This window comes from Schistocerca cancellata, chromosome 2 (genome assembly GCF_023864275.1).
Source record: "Schistocerca cancellata isolate TAMUIC-IGC-003103 chromosome 2, iqSchCanc2.1, whole genome shotgun sequence".
NCBI classification, from domain to species: domain Eukaryota; kingdom Metazoa; phylum Arthropoda; class Insecta; order Orthoptera; family Acrididae; genus Schistocerca; species Schistocerca cancellata.
The window spans coordinates 648,873,369-648,890,815 of record NC_064627.1 but is presented as its reverse complement, the minus strand read 5'-3'; the positions used below and the strand labels follow the sequence as shown (position 1 = coordinate 648,890,815).

General features: G+C 41.5%; 1 protein-coding gene across 8 annotated transcripts in view; it reads right to left on the bottom strand.

Moving 5' to 3' along the window:
- LOC126162326 (phosphatidylserine synthase) overlaps positions 1-17,447 on the bottom strand; it is a 185,102-nt gene that overhangs the window by 147,947 nt on the left and 19,708 nt on the right. For all 8 annotated transcript variants that reach the window (XR_007535063.1, XR_007535061.1, XR_007535064.1 and 5 more), the window contains exon 2: positions 1,016-1,274. Coding sequence is in view for 4 of the 8 variants with exons in the window: in XM_049918752.1 (XP_049774709.1) it covers positions 1,016-1,274 (259 nt within the window). In the remaining 4 variants the exon portion in view is untranslated. The remainder of the gene's footprint in view (positions 1-1,015; positions 1,275-17,447) is intronic.

The window sequence follows — 17,447 nt, the reverse complement described above, 5'->3', positions numbered from 1 at the left end:
ACAATTGCTGAAGTCAAAATTCAATATCCTTTTGTAATTTTTGTGTACATCAGACCTGCTCCAGTTTTTCCAACTAGTCAGTACAAGTTCCTCTGCTGTATGAAATATTGACCTCATTAGCAAGAAGGGTGGAATATGTGCATGACCTAGTTGTAATTATGGGCATGACAGAGCAATTTAAAGAATTTTATGCATGGGCCTTACTCCAAAGTGTCTACTTCACTATTACTGCCCACCAAACATGAACTTACGTTAATCTCTCCCACAGATTCTTTGTCGCTTTCCTCAAGTGTTCCTTATGCCATAATATTGCCTCTCTTTCTGTTCTTTGATGTAGAGTTCTAAACAGTTATCCTTTCCACTAGTTCGAGTAAGTCTCTCTTCTCCTATATTCTCCTTCACTCCATATCATATCACTTCAGAAATTAGTATAACACCCAACTCTTTAAATTTAAAAATTCCACTCACCTATTAGTTAATAAGACTTTATTTCTATCTTCCTAAGGTTTCACTTTGGATTATTATTTACTGTAAAGCATAGCTGTTAGAATAATATGTACAAAACTTCTTGTGCAAGTAGGTAAAAAGGTAATTACACAGCAAAAATCTATGCTTTTTCTGTTTTTTCCCCTCTTTCAATTTATGGTTGATATTCCACATATTTGATCTCTTGATCAGCTTTCTGTAGTTCATCGTTACCAGAAACCTCCCTACCTTGTCAGCAATTTTCTCTTTCTTGCATTTGTCACTTCTTCAACTTTAAGATAGTCAAAGTTCTTATTTATAACAATTAAGTGCAATTAATTTTATTATTTGTTTATTGTCACACACAAAGCTATTATAAATATTAATTTTTCCTTCATTTAAATCCCTATGACATAGTTTCTTGAATCACATCAATTTTCTACGGCTTACTGACTATTTCAGTACTTTAGCTAACCAAGTGTGGGAGCTGCAAAATATCTGATTAATCCAAATCATAAAGAAAGAAAAAGAAACAAAATATTGATCTTACCTTGTCCATGTCTATGTGAAAATCTTTTAAGGAAGGGTCAATCCATAAAATTATTGATTTTACAGTCTTGTAACTCTGAAATAATATAAACAGTAGAGCAAGGAGATAGAGCACACTCATTCCAAATACCATCCGCCACACAGCTGGATGAGGTCTTGTAAATGGTCCATTTGGGAATGCCAAAACGGAAATTATCAGGAAAAAGAATATAACACACAAGATCCCTGCTCTTATGTTATTCTGCATGTCTTGTTCATCTCTGAAAAAGAAAATGAGATGTAATAGAACCTGTTCACTCAGTATAATACAAATCTGCGCTTTCACAATAATGACAATCATCACACCAAACTTTTTCAAAGTTACTTACAGTGTTCAGAATGTAGTATTACGTTAATCACAAAAAGAAGGTATTGCCTTACACGATAAGCAGATAAGACAAGTAAATTTGTTTCTTTAATAACCAACACACAAAAAATGTTAGCTAAGCATTAATAATTACAAAATACAGCAATAAATGTTCTCATTAATATGAGAGTGGTTTGATAAATCTGGTAAATTTCCATGAAATAATGGAACATTTTTATTGTGCCTTCATGGTTGGTAAGTTCAGTTATGCCAAGGATTGTACACGGAATTTCAACAACATACAATGTACATTTTATTTCGACAGATGCCTGAATTGGTCAGTGTGTTGTCTGCGATTGAAAATGGAGAAACCGAGTTTCTTGCTGTTATTACACATTTTCATCTGAAGGGCTGAACTGCGGCACAAATCAAAACAGAATTCAATGGAGTTTACTCAGACTCTGGACAATCACTGAAGATCATTTACTTTTGGATTAATGAATTTAAATGTGATTCATCCAACTGATGTCACCACAAAGGAAACCACTGCCAAAATTGATGATATATGTAGTAATGCAAGATAGCCGAATAAAAATTCTTGAGATTGCTGAGACTGTAGGCACTGCAACTGAGCAAGTGCATAATATCCTGCACAGAGAATAGTGTATAAAAAAGGAAGGTCAGTGCTGGAATTGTTCACAATCAATCAAAACCACATCCAGTACAACATTCCAACACAATGTCTGGAATGTTTAACCACAATCTAGAAGACTTTTGTGACCACTGATGAAAATTTGCTCTCACTCAGGAAAGGCAACACTTTGGTTGTGGCTGTCTCACCATCTGCAAGCATCTGAGGTAGTTAGATAGGCAAGCTGAGGGTATTCTGCAGACAGGTCAACAGAACCACTCAAGAAGAACATGCGCTACTGTCGGTCAACAACTGCAGCTGAAGAGAGGAGGATCCTCCCAACGCAGAAGGAACTTGCGGGCCAATGTGTGGCCAATGTCTTGTGTGGCCAATGTGTATGCAGAACATCAAAATGGCATCTTTCCAAGAGGCCTGGAAAGATGTGGTGGTGGTGGTTGTTGGGATGTTTAAGGGGGACTAAACAGCGAAGATCATCAGTCCCCCTGGAAAGATGTATTCCACACCTTAGTGGACCCTTTCATCATACTCAACTTGTTTTGGGCTGCAGTAGCCTGCCATTCCAATTCCCTGAGCCTAAAAATATTGAGTTGCAGTAATAATTGTATATTGAGTTGCAGTAATAATTGTAAGTCAGTGTCTGGTATTCCATTGTCAAGTTGATCTCCTGTAGTTGCATCTTGAGTCAGACAGCCTGCAATTTCATTTCCTGGAATGTCAATGTGTTTCAGTGTCCAGATGAAGGTCACTGTCTTTCCAGAGCTGTAGAGGTCAACCAGTAGGCCCTGGATGTTGGTGACCAAAATATTGTTGGGACAACACTGGGATATGTCTTTTAAGCAACTCATAAAATCGCTACAGATCAGAAAGTTCATCGTGGCCAGGAATTTGATGTACCACGAAGCCTGAGATATGCCAACCAACTCTGCTACATATACACTGCAGGCATTTGGCAGAGAGAACTTCTTATGTGCCCTTGCACGTGCAAAAGTGTAACCAACCATGATGTTGACTTTTGATCTGTTTTTGTAGATGCATACCAAATTAGAATAATCATGGAGGATCGGACAAAATGGATATTATCAGAAAAGGGTGGGATCAACATCCTTCTTGGGGCCACAAAAGAGGTCCAACCATATCACAGGACAAGGTACAGCCCACATGAGGGGGAGCGGGAGTAGAGAGAGAGCTCTAGGAAAACAGACTTAAAGAGGCCGTTGGAGGTCCTTCAGTAGAGTACCGAGTCTGATACTAGCTGGTCAGTTTAGGGTGATGCGCACACAGTCTGAACTGTTGGTTGTGGGACAGAGTTGAGTGAGATGGGTGAATAGACATCCAACAGATCTAAACCGCAGCAGTGGAGACGATGCTGCCGACCCATAGGCCACACATCCATGGTCCAAACAGAAAAAAAATCAGCGCTTTGTAAAATCTCAGAACTACGCAGTCTGTGCCCCACGAGGGGTTACTAAGAAAACAGAGCACATTTAGCTTCATCATGCAAGTTACCTTGAGCCAGCCATGTGGCAGCCAATTAGCTTGTTGTTCAATAAAATACCAAAGAATTGGAAAGTTTCAACAGCTTCAAGTTTCATCAAGACAAATCTCTGAGTGTGGGTGCACAGAGTGGTCTCGGCAAAAATGTGGAACTTGTGATTTTGCAAGTGAAAATTGATAGCTGTGACTCAGGGGCCCAGTTATACACACTCCAGACAGCCACCTGAAATTGGCACTCAGTGGTGTGCAGTGATGAAGAGGCAGAGTACAGGCAGATATCATCCACATACAGTGATGGAGAAGCTGTGGGACCCACTGCATTTACGATACTATTGACAGCGATAGCAAATAGTTTTACACTTGGAAACAATCCCCGAGGGACTCGTTTCCTGAACATATTGGTTGCTGAGAGTCAAACCTATCCTGATCCGAAAAAGTCAGACAGATAGGAAATTCTGGATAAAAATGGCGAAGCTGCCCTGAAAAACTCCACTCGTGCGAGGTTGATAGCATGTGATGTTGCCAGGTTGTATCCTATTGCTTCTGTTGGTGATGCGCAAAAGCACTGCTCACAGGAGATTCCATATGAACCAAATGATCTGTGGTGGACCAGAAAGCCTGAAAATGGCAGTTCACCATTCGTTAGAATAGCTTACACAGTTCATTCATGAGAGAGATTGGCCAGTAGATATTTAAATGTGTGTGTCCTTTCCCAGTTCCACAACAGGAATAATAATACCTTCCCGCCATTGAAAGGGAATTTCTCCTTCCCACCAAATACAATTAAAAAGCCCACGGGTATGTTTCATGCTGTCAGCACAAATATGTCTGAGCATTTGGTTGTGGATTTTGTTGGGTCAAGTGGCCATATCTCGACACACTACCAAAGCACTGTAAAGTTCCCATTAACTAAAAGGGGCATTGTATGATAGGGAGCTGTATGCATGGAAGCATAGCAGGCAGTGCTCAATAAGGTGTTTCCGGGTCAGGAAATCAAGATGGTAGTTACTACATGTGGAAACTTCAGTGAAGTGTGTCACAAAACAGTCAGCAAGTACAAGAGGTTCAGTGCGGATGTTACCATTTACAAGGATGCCAGGAACCACAATCTGTGGTGGATGCCACAAATGAGGCAAAATTTAGTCCATACTTGGGATGATGGGGTGTAGGACTACATAGATGATACATATTGCTCTCAACACTTCCGCTTCCTTTTCTCCGTCAACAACCACACTTTCCCCCGGAGTCTCTTGAATGCTATTAAATTATCAATAGAAGGATGGCACTTGTCTCAAAGTGCCCTGCAGCATTTGCTGATAACTTTGGCTATATCTTCAGACTACCATAGCACTGGTGGTCATCTAGATGAGCCGGAGGAGTTAGATATCACTGCTGCTGCAGCATGAATAATAGTATCAATAATATCCTCTACCACTTTGTTGATATCCATCACATGCCTGGCTGCAAAAGTAACTGTAGAGGACAAAGCCTACCAGTCAGCTTTTCGATGTGATGAACGTAGAGCATGTTCCAGATGTCTGCAAGTGGAGAGGAAGAGAATGATAGGAAGATGGTCACTGTCACAAAGATTGTCATGGACATGCCACTGAATCAGGGGTAAGATACTCGGGCTGCAAACTGTGCGATCAATGGCTGAGTAGGTTGCGTGGGTTGCACTGAAATGTGTTGCAGCTCTAGTATTGAGTAGGCAGATGTCCAATTTTGCAAGGAGGTGTTCTAGCACTCTGTCACTGCGAGAGAGATGGTGCCGCCGCCCCCATAGAGGATTATGGGCATTAATTTCCCTCAATAAGAGGAAGAGGGGTGGTAGCTTTACATTAACTCTAACAGCTCGTGATACTGAAAAGATCCATCAGGGGGTTGATAAATATAACACATTATCATCTGAACTGACAAGCAGACATTAATGTCCACAGCCTCTAGTGCCTTGGTTAGGGGCACCTGCTCACTGGGTGTATCAGAGTGGAGGGCAATCTCATGGCATTAATGCAATTGGTACAGTAAGGTTTATAGTTTTTCAGAGCAGGGAGGTGTGTTGCCACTACCCGCATTTCCGAAATGCTATGCCACTTACAGAATAAGTAGCCATTAAATGACAGAGTTTGGACAGATGGCGATAGCAACCATTATAATTCTACGAGAGGATTGTTGGAACCAGGTCTAGAAAGTGGTGAATGGAAAAGATGGTGTGTGTACTTTGCTTCCAGGTTGTAGTCCAACTAACTGTGTGATCTGTCATCAGTGTGCATAGGCTTGACCTCTGCATGGAAGGGAAGCGGAACATCCGAAGCCTCAGAAAGCAATTTATCTTTCTGCTTATCCTTGTGGCACTTCAATTTCTGTGATGATTTCCCCATTGCATCTTCCAGGAGCACAGAGGACCATATTTTTCTTCAGCCTGGATGCCAGAAGATGAGGCATCTCTGGCCAAACTAATGGTGTGGGAACCACCAGCACTACAGGTGTTGGGGGAGCTAACACTCCATCCCCCAACTGTAGGGCAGGCCCTGGAATACAACCAGGGCCAGGAGGTGTCTTGCGAGACCTCATCACTGCATGAGGTATGGACTGTGACATAACAGCAGCAAAACTTGAGACCATATAAGTTGGATAATGTCTTTCAAACTTTTTCTTTGCTTCTTGTGATGAAGCTAGCTGGGATATTTTTATCTCCCCTCTTGTTTTGCCATCTGCCTCATTAAAATGATTTTTACTTTTAACTATTTAGCATTAACATACATGAGTATAGTCCGCATGTTCATAAAAGAGATAGGTTGCCCCTCAGTTTTAAAGAGTATAACACCAGATCTAATTTTGTGCTTAGTTTTAAGTATGTAAATGATTTTAAATTTATTTTGACTATTCCTAGTTAGGATCTTTTGTTATAGGGTGAAATCAGTAATTGTTTCGTAACTTAAACTCTATTGTTGACTTATAAACAAATATAAATTCTATAATAACTGTAAACATTTGGAAGACAAAAACTAGCAATCTTAAAGTATCTATTTGGCTCTATTCGAAAACATGTTCGTAAAGTCAGCCCTTAATTAATTCCCAGGTAATTAACAGTTTTGTCAAAAGTATTGTTTGTGTAATGATATCTGTTAATTTCATCATTTAAACAAATAATTTGGCTTAACCCCTGTAGTAGAAGAAACTGTTAAAAAGAACCTATGTCTTGATGACTTCAGTTAATTTAATGAGTTAAGTCTTAATTGTAATATCTGTAAATTTAACTTTGAACAATGTATAGTTTCAGTACCCATTATTGTGATGATATATATATATATATATATATATATATATAAGGGGCCGATTTTTGGTCACGACACAGTCAGTCCACGGCTGAGTTTTAGACGAGGAACCTGTGTTGGTTAGAACAACAATGTATCAACTTAACAGTGAAATAAGTGTTACACCAATAGGCCGTGTGTTAAACCAATGACAGTGTCTGCTCCATACGTACCTGATTATTCCCAAAGAACTCAATTACGTGGTTATGTTTTTAATGCTTGTTGTTGTTCAACAGGAAACTCTTGTAGCAATATGTGGATATTCGCCTGCTAACTATTAATGAGGCTTATGGGAAGTTAGAACAATGGTCCACTGGCCACATATAACTGTGTATTATTAGGAAGGAGTTGTGAAAAGTGAAAGTAAAAGACTAAACTGCAACTGTGCATTTGTCGGCTACATCATTTATAGTAGACAGTAGTTGCACTTCCAAAACCCATTTTCAGCAAGTGCAGCAATGCAGTATGTCGACACAGAGGACGATCAATGAAGAAATAAAGCAAAGAAGGCGAACCACTACAATCTCGGTAAGACAGTCAGTTAAGCATTTTACACTCTTGAATTTTCTTCTTCCTTTTGAACACTGAAAACTGCAGCGAACAAGGAGGGTATGGTTCCAGACAGTTGACACATTGCGGGGGTTGCTCTCAAGGGCTGCCCTAATTGGGTACCCGTCCACATGCCCTGCAGATAGCCTCACTAGAATAGTGGGAGGACACGTATCTGAACCTTTGGCATCTAAAATCTCTCATTGGAGGAGGGAAATAAGGCCTGACATCACATCTATAAACCATGATCCTAGTCTTCTCAGGCAAAACATTGCATTCAAAGGCCAGGGTGCAAGCCCCAATGTCCACTATTATCCTTGGTTCTCCTATGTGTGCAACAAACAAAATAGTCTCCACATCACCCACATTATCTCACAGTGCTTCATCAAACTGTAGCATTACGTCCCAATAGAAGATAATGCCTTGGATTCTATTGAGTGCATTATGAGGAGAAATGGTGACTGGTATATTTTCTATCTGTGACATAGGCCTGAAGCACCCATGATTGGTTGGCGTTCGATGTTTTGATTGGCAAAGATCCATTTCTCATCTTCCCTATAGCAGCAACCCCCCCCCCCCCCCCCCAAAACCGATTTTAAATATATTCAACGAAAACAGTGGCTTCGTTTTAGCGAAATATTTACTGTCAGTTCTGCAACAAACCCAGGACTCGGCAATCCGGCCACTTCAATTTCCCCTTACCTGGCTCTTGTCTTGAGGTATGCTCAAAGACAGAAATGCCATAGGATTGTATACCTTATACCTTTGCATTAAAATCACTGTTCCTGACTGTTGAGACAACTGTGTTGGCGTGGTCACCGTTAAATCTGATCCGTTTCATTGAACACCATCCACACCTATGCCACTCACTCTCGTTGGAGGCTCTCTCAGTGGGCACCACACTGCCAAGGCAAAGACCAGCTGGCACGGCAGCCGTTTACCAGAGTGCCAGTACCCTGAAATGTATAGATACCTACTCCTTGGCTGACACGGGGAGGTTACTTAGGCATCAGCAGTGCGAGCCCTGTGTTGCCAGGGGGCTACCACCACGAGGGTACATGACAATACTACCACGATGGACTGGCTACCGTGCTGAATCTTGGGAACAAAGATAGATCCACTTGAGTGGTAGGTGCAAAAGATAACAGTGCACAGTGGAGAGTTAATGCACCACAGTAAGGTATCCTCCCCCAAATGGCCCACACTTCACTAAAATTTGGAAAGTGGAGGTCAAACCAAGAAAGAGAGACCAGAATTTAAAAAGCCAAAAAACGTGACAGAAAAAGCATTAAAAATGTGAAAGCTTCAAAGTCCAAAGAATACTAAAAATACCAAGTAAAACCGTGACCAATAAAAATCCTCCTATCAGTCACCTCTTATGACAAGCAAGAATTGCCACGAGTCTCTTATAGCCCGACACCGCAGGAGGATATAGCATCATTATTATTTAAAAAAAAAATGATGTTCTATTCCAAAGTCTTATTTATCACAAATAAAACAATGGAAAATATTAGAGAAGGAAAGTTGTTACTCACCATATAGCGGAGATGTTGAGTCACGATAGGCACAACAAAAAGATTAACACAATTATAGCTTTCGGCTTTTAAGGCCTTTGTAGTGTGGTTTCAGTTGTCTGGGGCTGAAGACGTGTGTGCAAGTTGTGTTTGCGCAGCGCAAACAACAAGACAAACTGGCACTGAAGAGAACACACATGGGGCATGCATACAGTGATATAGAGATACTTCTAGCTCATTTGTGATAAAAACACACACACACACACACACACACACACACACACACACACACACACGTTTGTGTGTGTGTGTGTGTGTGTGTGTGTGTGTGTGTGTGTGTGTGTGTGTGTGTGTTTATCACAAATGAGCTAGAAGTATCTCTATATCACTGTATGCATGCCCCATGTGTGTTCTCTTCAGTGCCAGTTTGTCTTGTTGGGTTGTTTAATATGCTTTTCCCAGGAAAAATATACATATTTTTAATGTTAAAAGTGTCACTAAGAGTGACGCATTTCGGAAGTCAAGCTTCCATCATCAGAATAATAAAAAGTAAAAGAACCTGTTAAAACTCACTAAAATGGAACATGCACCAGGCACAAGAAGAGAAAAATTGTGAACTGCAATTTCTCGACCTAAGTATTAGGAAACAAAATGGTAGGCATGTTTTTAAAATATTTAAGAAACCAACCACAACTGATGTGTTGATACAAAATAATTCCTGCCATCCTAATAGCCAGAAACTTTCTGCTTTTAGATCTTTGATAGATAGAGTCCCTATGAATGAAGAAGACAGAATGACTGAGCTGAACATCGTGAAACAACTAGCCAGAGCTAACGGATATCACCAAAACGTTGTCAATAAATTAATACGACAAAAACAGCGCGCGAATGCAAGGAAGAATACCGCAAATAATATTACGAGAGTCACAATACCATACTTTGGTGATATTTCGCAAAAAGTGGCTAACATTTTCAAACCTTTTAAAGTTGATACCACTTTTCAGACCAATAATATGCTGCAGTTTAAACTAAGAAATAATTTGCAGCAGGAAAGCGATAAATAGGAGAGAGCTGGGGTCTACAAAATTGAGTGTAACATGTGCAAGGCAAGCTACGTAGGCCAAACTGGTAGGTCCTTTAAAGTACGTTACAAAGAAAATAGCGATGCTTTCTGGCTTAATAATTTCAAAAAGTCAGCTGTAGCCACGCATATTTCGGAAACGGAACACCCCATGTTGGAAATAGATCAGGATCTCATTATTTTACATAGACAGGACAAAGGCAAAAAGCTGGATCTACTAGAACAGCTGGAAATTACGACACATAGTGTGGATAATCAGAACACACTGAATGAACAGCTAACTGGTGATACAAATAACTTTTTCAAACATTTCACTGGTTTCTTTTAGGAACTACATTTTTAGCAATTGGTAGGATACCATCATTTCATGAGGTCCTTGGAACATGTATACATTATCTGTTTGTATAGACATCTCTGTGACTTCCTTGTTTACTTGCGCGTGAGCTCACTCGTGTTTCAGTGTCGTGTTTGGCTACGTGGTGTGTGGTATCAATGAAGACGCACGGGCATTTTACGATGATACAGGAGAGAACCATGTGGTTAGATGTTTAACACCATAGGCAACACCATTTTAGGGTTTTTTAAATATTTTGACGACTATTTGGAGATGCACCTTGGAAGACTCGGCTGCATCAAGGGAAGTAGCCACGATGTTTTAATTTTATCGTCAATTTTATTGTGCCTGGTGCATGTTCCATTTTAGTGAGTTTTAACAGGTTCTTTTACTTTTTATTATTCTGATGATGGAAGCTTGACTTCCGAAACACGTCAATCTTAGTGTTTTACACTATAAACAAGTGGTTGAGCCGATATATTTTTTAACATTGACATTCACAACCACGACATCTCATCCAGTATGGATAAAATCAAAATACATATTTTTTCCTGGGAACTTTATGGAATACAAAATATCTTTAGTTGTATTTATGTTTTCTCTACATCTGGTTCTTTTTCTTCTTTTCAAGTTGTAACCTTTTCAGATTTAATTATGATATTTTAGATTGTTGGTATGTTACTGTTGTAACATTACTGTAAATCTGTACAATAACAAGCAAACGCAGAATTGTTCAGATCAAAAATATGCTGACTACACTTCAATTTTTCGCACCAAGCACATTGGGCAAATGCAATTTCATGACAGGAGTAGGAAGGAAGAGGGAATTTCTCCTCACTTTCCCGTGGGCGATTTTATTGGACACACACACACACACACACACACACACACACACACAAAATTACTACACAGGGAACACGTCAATGAATTTAAAAAATATTTTGCATTTTCCATGTGCACAGTTTGATCAGCCAAAATACAATACGATCACTAGCAAAGAAATTATTCTTCAATCTCAGATAGAAGACTTGATTAAAGATGCTACTGGTAATGACATATCTATGAAAAGTCACCACTTTCAGGTTGGAGGAAGAAAGTGCAATACCGTATTCTTTTCTAACTGAAGAACATTATTAAGAAAATTATGAGGAAATGGTAGAAGACGATAAAAAGCAAAATGTGGTACAGACCTTCAATATAAACAAAAAGCTGTTACATTTTGTTGCTCTGTTAAAAACAAATTTGAAACTGTACAACAAAAGAGCGAGGATGTGTATACACGGGAAGCACAGACACTGCAGGAGAAGTGACAAATGAAAAGTTATTAGGTATTTCTAAGCATGTATTGAATAAATTTCATATTTCCATGGACAAATCAGTACCACTTCTTGATCTGCATATGAAGAGGTGGGCTTTGAAAGCAGGGGATGATGGTAATTTATCACAACATTTGTTCAACACTTGATCAAAATGGGTTCATAATTTAAAAATAAGATATTGGATTGTTTCTAAGAAAAAACAATAAATTCATCACTCAAGTGCAAATACCAAACAAAGGAGAATTAAGGGGAAAAAGCTTACAAATCTGTGGAGACTGAAACCAAAAATTGTGTGGATAGGAGACGCCAAGGTGTATAATTCTGACCAGTCAGGCTTCAATTTGAAAATGCATCAAGATGAGAATTATCCTTCACATGGACATCAAAAACTCAAATCTTTGCAAAATCCACGAATGCCTTAACACATAGTTATATGTGCCAGCAGAAATTTAATGCCCCCCCCCCCCCCCCCCAAGCTCATTGTTTTGAAAGAAAAAAATGTCAAGTTCAGACCAAAAGCTGAAAAAGATTTATACAAAGCAGAAAATATCCTTGCTTTGTTGGGTACGGTAAGCCTTTGACAGGACTTGAATATGAAGTGCTGGGTGGGTGGATTGGGCAGTTCCTGCACCTGGTCTTCCACAGGGATATGATCCCTGTGGCAGAGGGATGGACAAGGACATTGTGGAGGTTGGGTGAGAAATGGGAATGATACTGGTTAGGATGTCCCTCATTTCAGGGCATGATGGTATATAAAGACCTGACAAAGACTGTGGTTCAGTTGTTCCAGTTCGGGATGGTACTGGGTGACAAAGAGTGCTCTTTTGTAGCTGGTTCTTGCGGGGTGCATGGAGAAATGGTACACGAAATCTATTTGCAGACTTAGGTCCACGGCATAAAATACCTGTCCTGAAGACCTTGGCGAGACTTTCAGCATACTTGGAAAGGGAATTCTTGACAGTGCAGGTACTCTGTCCTCGGGTAGCCAGGATATATGGGACGGAGTTTTTGGTGTGGAAGGGATGGCAGCGGTCAAAATGTAGGTACTGTTGGCAGCTGATGGTTTAATGTAGATGAGGAAGCGGATGGAGCCACAAGAGAGGACGACGTGAATGTCCAGGAATGTGGCATGATGGATTGAGGAGTAGAAGTTGAAGGGGATGGGAGAGAAGGTGTTGAGGTTGTGAAGGAATGAGAGTAGGGTATCTTGGCCCTGAGTCCAGATCCTGAAAATATCATCAATGAAACCAGAATAGGGGTTTGGGGTTTTGGGAGGCTAGGAAGGTTTCCTATATATTGACCATAAACAGGTCTGCTTACAAGAGTGTCATGCAGGTGTCCAAGACTGCGCCAAAGATTTGTTTGTATACCTTCCCTTCAAAAGAGAAGGAACTTAATTTCATTCATCAAATTAAATGTTCTGGGAATGAATGCAACTGTGTCATTCATTATTTAAATCATAAAAGAGAAGTAGCTACGAGTTAGGATAAAGTAAGTTAGGTGTACGACAGATGAGGTAGTCGGTTTGGAATCTGAAGGACATTTGTGAAAGCTATTCTCATTGGGCTGTGATCTAGTCCCTATACACCCTCTCCTCCTCTCCCACCACCTGTACCATGTTATCCCTCAGTATTCCCCGTGCCACTCCAAATTGCTATTCACGTGACAGTTGCATTCATGTCAGAGCTGCTGCTGGTAGCAGTCGTGGGTATGAGGTGTGCTTGCTTGTGTGAATGTAGGTGTGGTTTTAGGATGAGCAGCCACTGCCAAATGGTTGCCAAGAGCAAATTAGGCCCGCCCCTGTAGCACAACATACAGCGGAACATGACATGCATGATTTCAATGGCTGCTTCACAACCAGGGACATTTGAATGCCCCCCCCCCCCCCCCCCATCATCAGCTTTTCTAAATTGCACAAATGAGAGTTATCCTTACAACACATTATCTGCTCCCAAAATTGTCCCAACCTCAACCTATGGTAACCTACTGTAACCACAAACCCCACCCAACAGTTCCCACCACCTCTGTCCTATCATCTCCTCCCTTTTTATGTTCCCATCCTCATTGTGTGCCACCCTCTGCTGAAGTACCTTCCTGTTCTTCCCCCTTCCCTGCTCCTCTACATTTCTGCTCCCCGTTGTTTCCTCCACAGTCCACCTCTGGCAGTTTCATCAGGCCACAATCTAGTTCCAGCAAGCTGCGTCAGACACTGCTCTTCTACCCCACCCCACCCACTCCCACTCGTACCTTGTTATCGCTTCCCCTTCCCCTTCTCACTCCAGATTTCTATCAAAGGCACAGCTGCATTCTCATGGTCAGAGCTGCTGGTGTAGCAGTCATGTATGTGTGAAGTGTGGTTGCTTGTGTGTGTGTGTGTGTGTGTGTGTGTGTGTGTGTGTGTGTGTGTGTGTTTTCTAAGAAGGCTCTGGCCAAAAGCTGGAATGTGTAAAAGTTTTCATTTTGCCTGTCTGAACTCAGTAGCTGACCATTGTTACAGTGACTAGCAATCTACCCTTTCCCTAATGATGTTGATATTTCAACCTGGAGTTTCCTTTGTTTAAACTTTTATTTTACAGGTTTTATATCTGTTACAATTTCAACAGTATGTATTTAGAAATATTAAACTCAATTTTTCACCTCTTAGTGCACAAATGGGAACATATAAAAAAATGTGTGTTTCTTATTTTGCTCTACACAACAACATATTCAAAGCTGATCAAAACTATCCCTTGGGTAGGGTAGGGTTACCCATGAGAAGTTGGACAAGGTCAACAGCAAATCCTTGTCTAGGTCCCTGAGGAGCAAACAGAAAGAAAAGGAAGGTAATGAATGTATTCCTAAACGTAAATGGTGGGAACTACAAGGCCTTAAACCTGTTGTTGTTGTGGTCCTCAGTCCAGAGACTGGTTTGATGCAGCTCTCCATGCTATTCTTCATATTCAAGTAACCACTGCAACCTACATCCTTCTGGATCTGCTTTGTGAATTCATCCCTTGGTCTCCCTCTACGATTTTTACCCTCCACACTGCCCTCCAATACTAAATTGGTGATCCCTTGATGCCTCATAATATGTCCTACCAACCGATCCCTTCTTCTTGTCCAGTTGTACCACAAATTTCTCTTCTCTCCAATTCTGTTTCATGCCTCTTCATTAGTTATGTGATCTACCCATCTAATCTTCAGCATTCTTCTGTAGCACCACATTTCGAAAGCTTCTATTCTCTTCTTGTCACACTGTTTATCCTCCATGTTTCACTTCCATACATGGCTACACTCCATACAAATGTTTTCAGAAAGGACTTCCCAACACTTAAATCTATTCTTGATGTTAACAAATTTCCCTTCTTCAGAAACACTTTCCTTGCCATTGCCAGTCTACATTTTATACCCTCTCTACTTCGACTATCATCAGTTATTTTGCTTACCGAATAGCAAAACTCATTTACTGCTTTAAGTGTCTCATTTCCTAATCTAGGTTGGTTGGTTGGTTGGTTGGTTTAAAGAGGAGGGAAAGAACCAAACTGCTACGTCATCGGTCCCTCGTTCTGATTAAACTAATTCCACAAGCGTGGGAGTGAAACCAACAAGACACACAAAACAAAGCCGGAAAAAAGGAAAAACCATAAGAACGACAGAAGGGCAACTAGTACTACAAAGGGGAAAAAAAAAGAGGACAAGAAAAACACCGAGACACACAGGAATGTGGTAGAAGAGATTGAAACAAGAAAGCAGATTACCATGGCTGGCTGACCATGAGAATAAAAAGGAGAAGCCAGCCACACATTAAAACCTCCACCCTAAAAAGCATTAAGGTGGAGGACACACAGGGACAAAGGACATGTGCTAAAATTTAGATCAAATGATAAAACCCACCCTCACGAATAAAAAGTAAAACTAAAGTGGCTGTTGAGGCATTGTCACCCAACACCGAAAGTAGAGTGCTGGGAAAGTTGAAAGTTCAATGCAGAGCGGCTAAAAGTGGGCAGTCCAGCAAAAGGTGGATGACCATCATTGGTGAGCCACAGCGAAACTGAGGTGGGACCTCGCGACGGACGAGGTAACCGTGTTAGCCACATCTGGCCAATACAGAGCCGACAAGGGACAACTGATTCCCTGCAAGAAGCCTGCAGGGAAGAGTTCCACACATTCATGGTCTCCTTAATGACACACAGTCCGTTGTGCGTACTGTTATGTCATTCTGCCTCCCAAAGCCAAAAAACCTTGGGGCGTAAGACAGAACGCAGGTCAGTTTCAGAGATGACCATCTCCAGAAGCGGTTTCTGGGTAGCCTGTCTGGCCAGCCTGTCAGCAAGTTTGTTGCCTGAGATTCCGACCTGTCCTGCTGTCCACACAAACACCACTGAACGATTGGACTGTCCCAGGACTCCTGGATGGTCGCTACCAAAGGATAGTGTGGGCAGCACTGGTCGATAGCTTGTAAGCTGCTCAGGGAATCAGAACAAAGAAGAAACGACTTACAAGAACAGGAATGGATGTACTGAAGTGCACAAGATATGGCCACAAGCTCTTCAGTGAATATACTGCAGCCAGCAGGCGAAGAATGCTGTTCACTATGGCCTCTGAGGACATAGGCGAAGGCAACGTTACCATCAGCCATCAAGCTGTCAGTATAAACAACTACAGAGTCGTGGAACATATCATGAATCAAGAGGAAGTGATAGCGGAGAGCCGCAGGGTTGGTTGGTTGGTTGTTTGAGGTTTAAGGGACCAAACAGCAAGGTCATCAGTCCCTTGTTTCAAATAGGCTCCATTCCGCTAATGGGGCTTCGCAGTAAAGTCAGAAAAATAAAACGGAAAAAGGTAAAAACGTAAAAGGGCAGTCATGTTGTCATTGGTAAAAAACAAAATGAGGGAAGTCGGCAAGAGAACGAACCCAACACTATGCTAAAGCAGCATAGGCAAGACCACCTGTGACGTAAAAGGTACAACTGCTAGAATGTAGAAAGTACGTATGGGAATAGAAAGCCTTAAAAAAAAGGGGTAAAAACAGAGTAAAAGAGGAAGAAAAGAGGATTTCGGTCAGGAAGGGGAATCGGGAATCTCCGAACACTGCTTACAGTGGGAGACACCCAAACACTCACCGCCCTGCCCCAACACCAGAGAGAGATTAAAAACCTTAAAACTGAGAATAAAAACCACTTTCCCGGAGGAAACCGAGAACCAGAGAGACCATCCGGGAATCGTCAGCCAACATCAAAGGTAAAGTGTTGGGGAGCCTATACTTAGCACGCAGAGCCAAAAGAAGGGGGCATTCAACCAAAATGTGGGCTACTGACTGGAAGGCTCCACAACCACATAGTGGGGATGGCTCATCACGCAAAAGAAAACCATGGGTCAGCCTGGTATGGCCAATGCGGAGACGACACAGTGTGGTCGAGTCCTTTCGGGAGAGGCGAAAGGAAGAACGCCACGGGCCTGGTGTCACCTTAATTGCACGAAGTTTATTAGACAGGGGAGTAGCCTCCCAAGAAGTGGCCCATGACTGTGCGAAGTGGGATTTGATGTGAAGCCGTAAATCCGCTGCATGAGGGGTTACAGAAAACGGGGGGTAAGTGACTGCTCCCCCAGCCAAACGATCAGCGAGCTCATTACCCGGGATACCCACATGGCCAGGGACCCAAAGGAAGTCAATGGAACAAGCAGCACGGTGAATATCAGCGAGATGGTCAGGGATAGCAGAGACCAAGGGATGGCGCGAAAAACACCGGTCAATAGCAAGAAGGCCACTCATCGAGTCTGTACATAACAAAACGCGGTTGTGTTGGGACTGTTTAATAAAGGTAAGGGCCTGGGAAATTGCCATCAATTC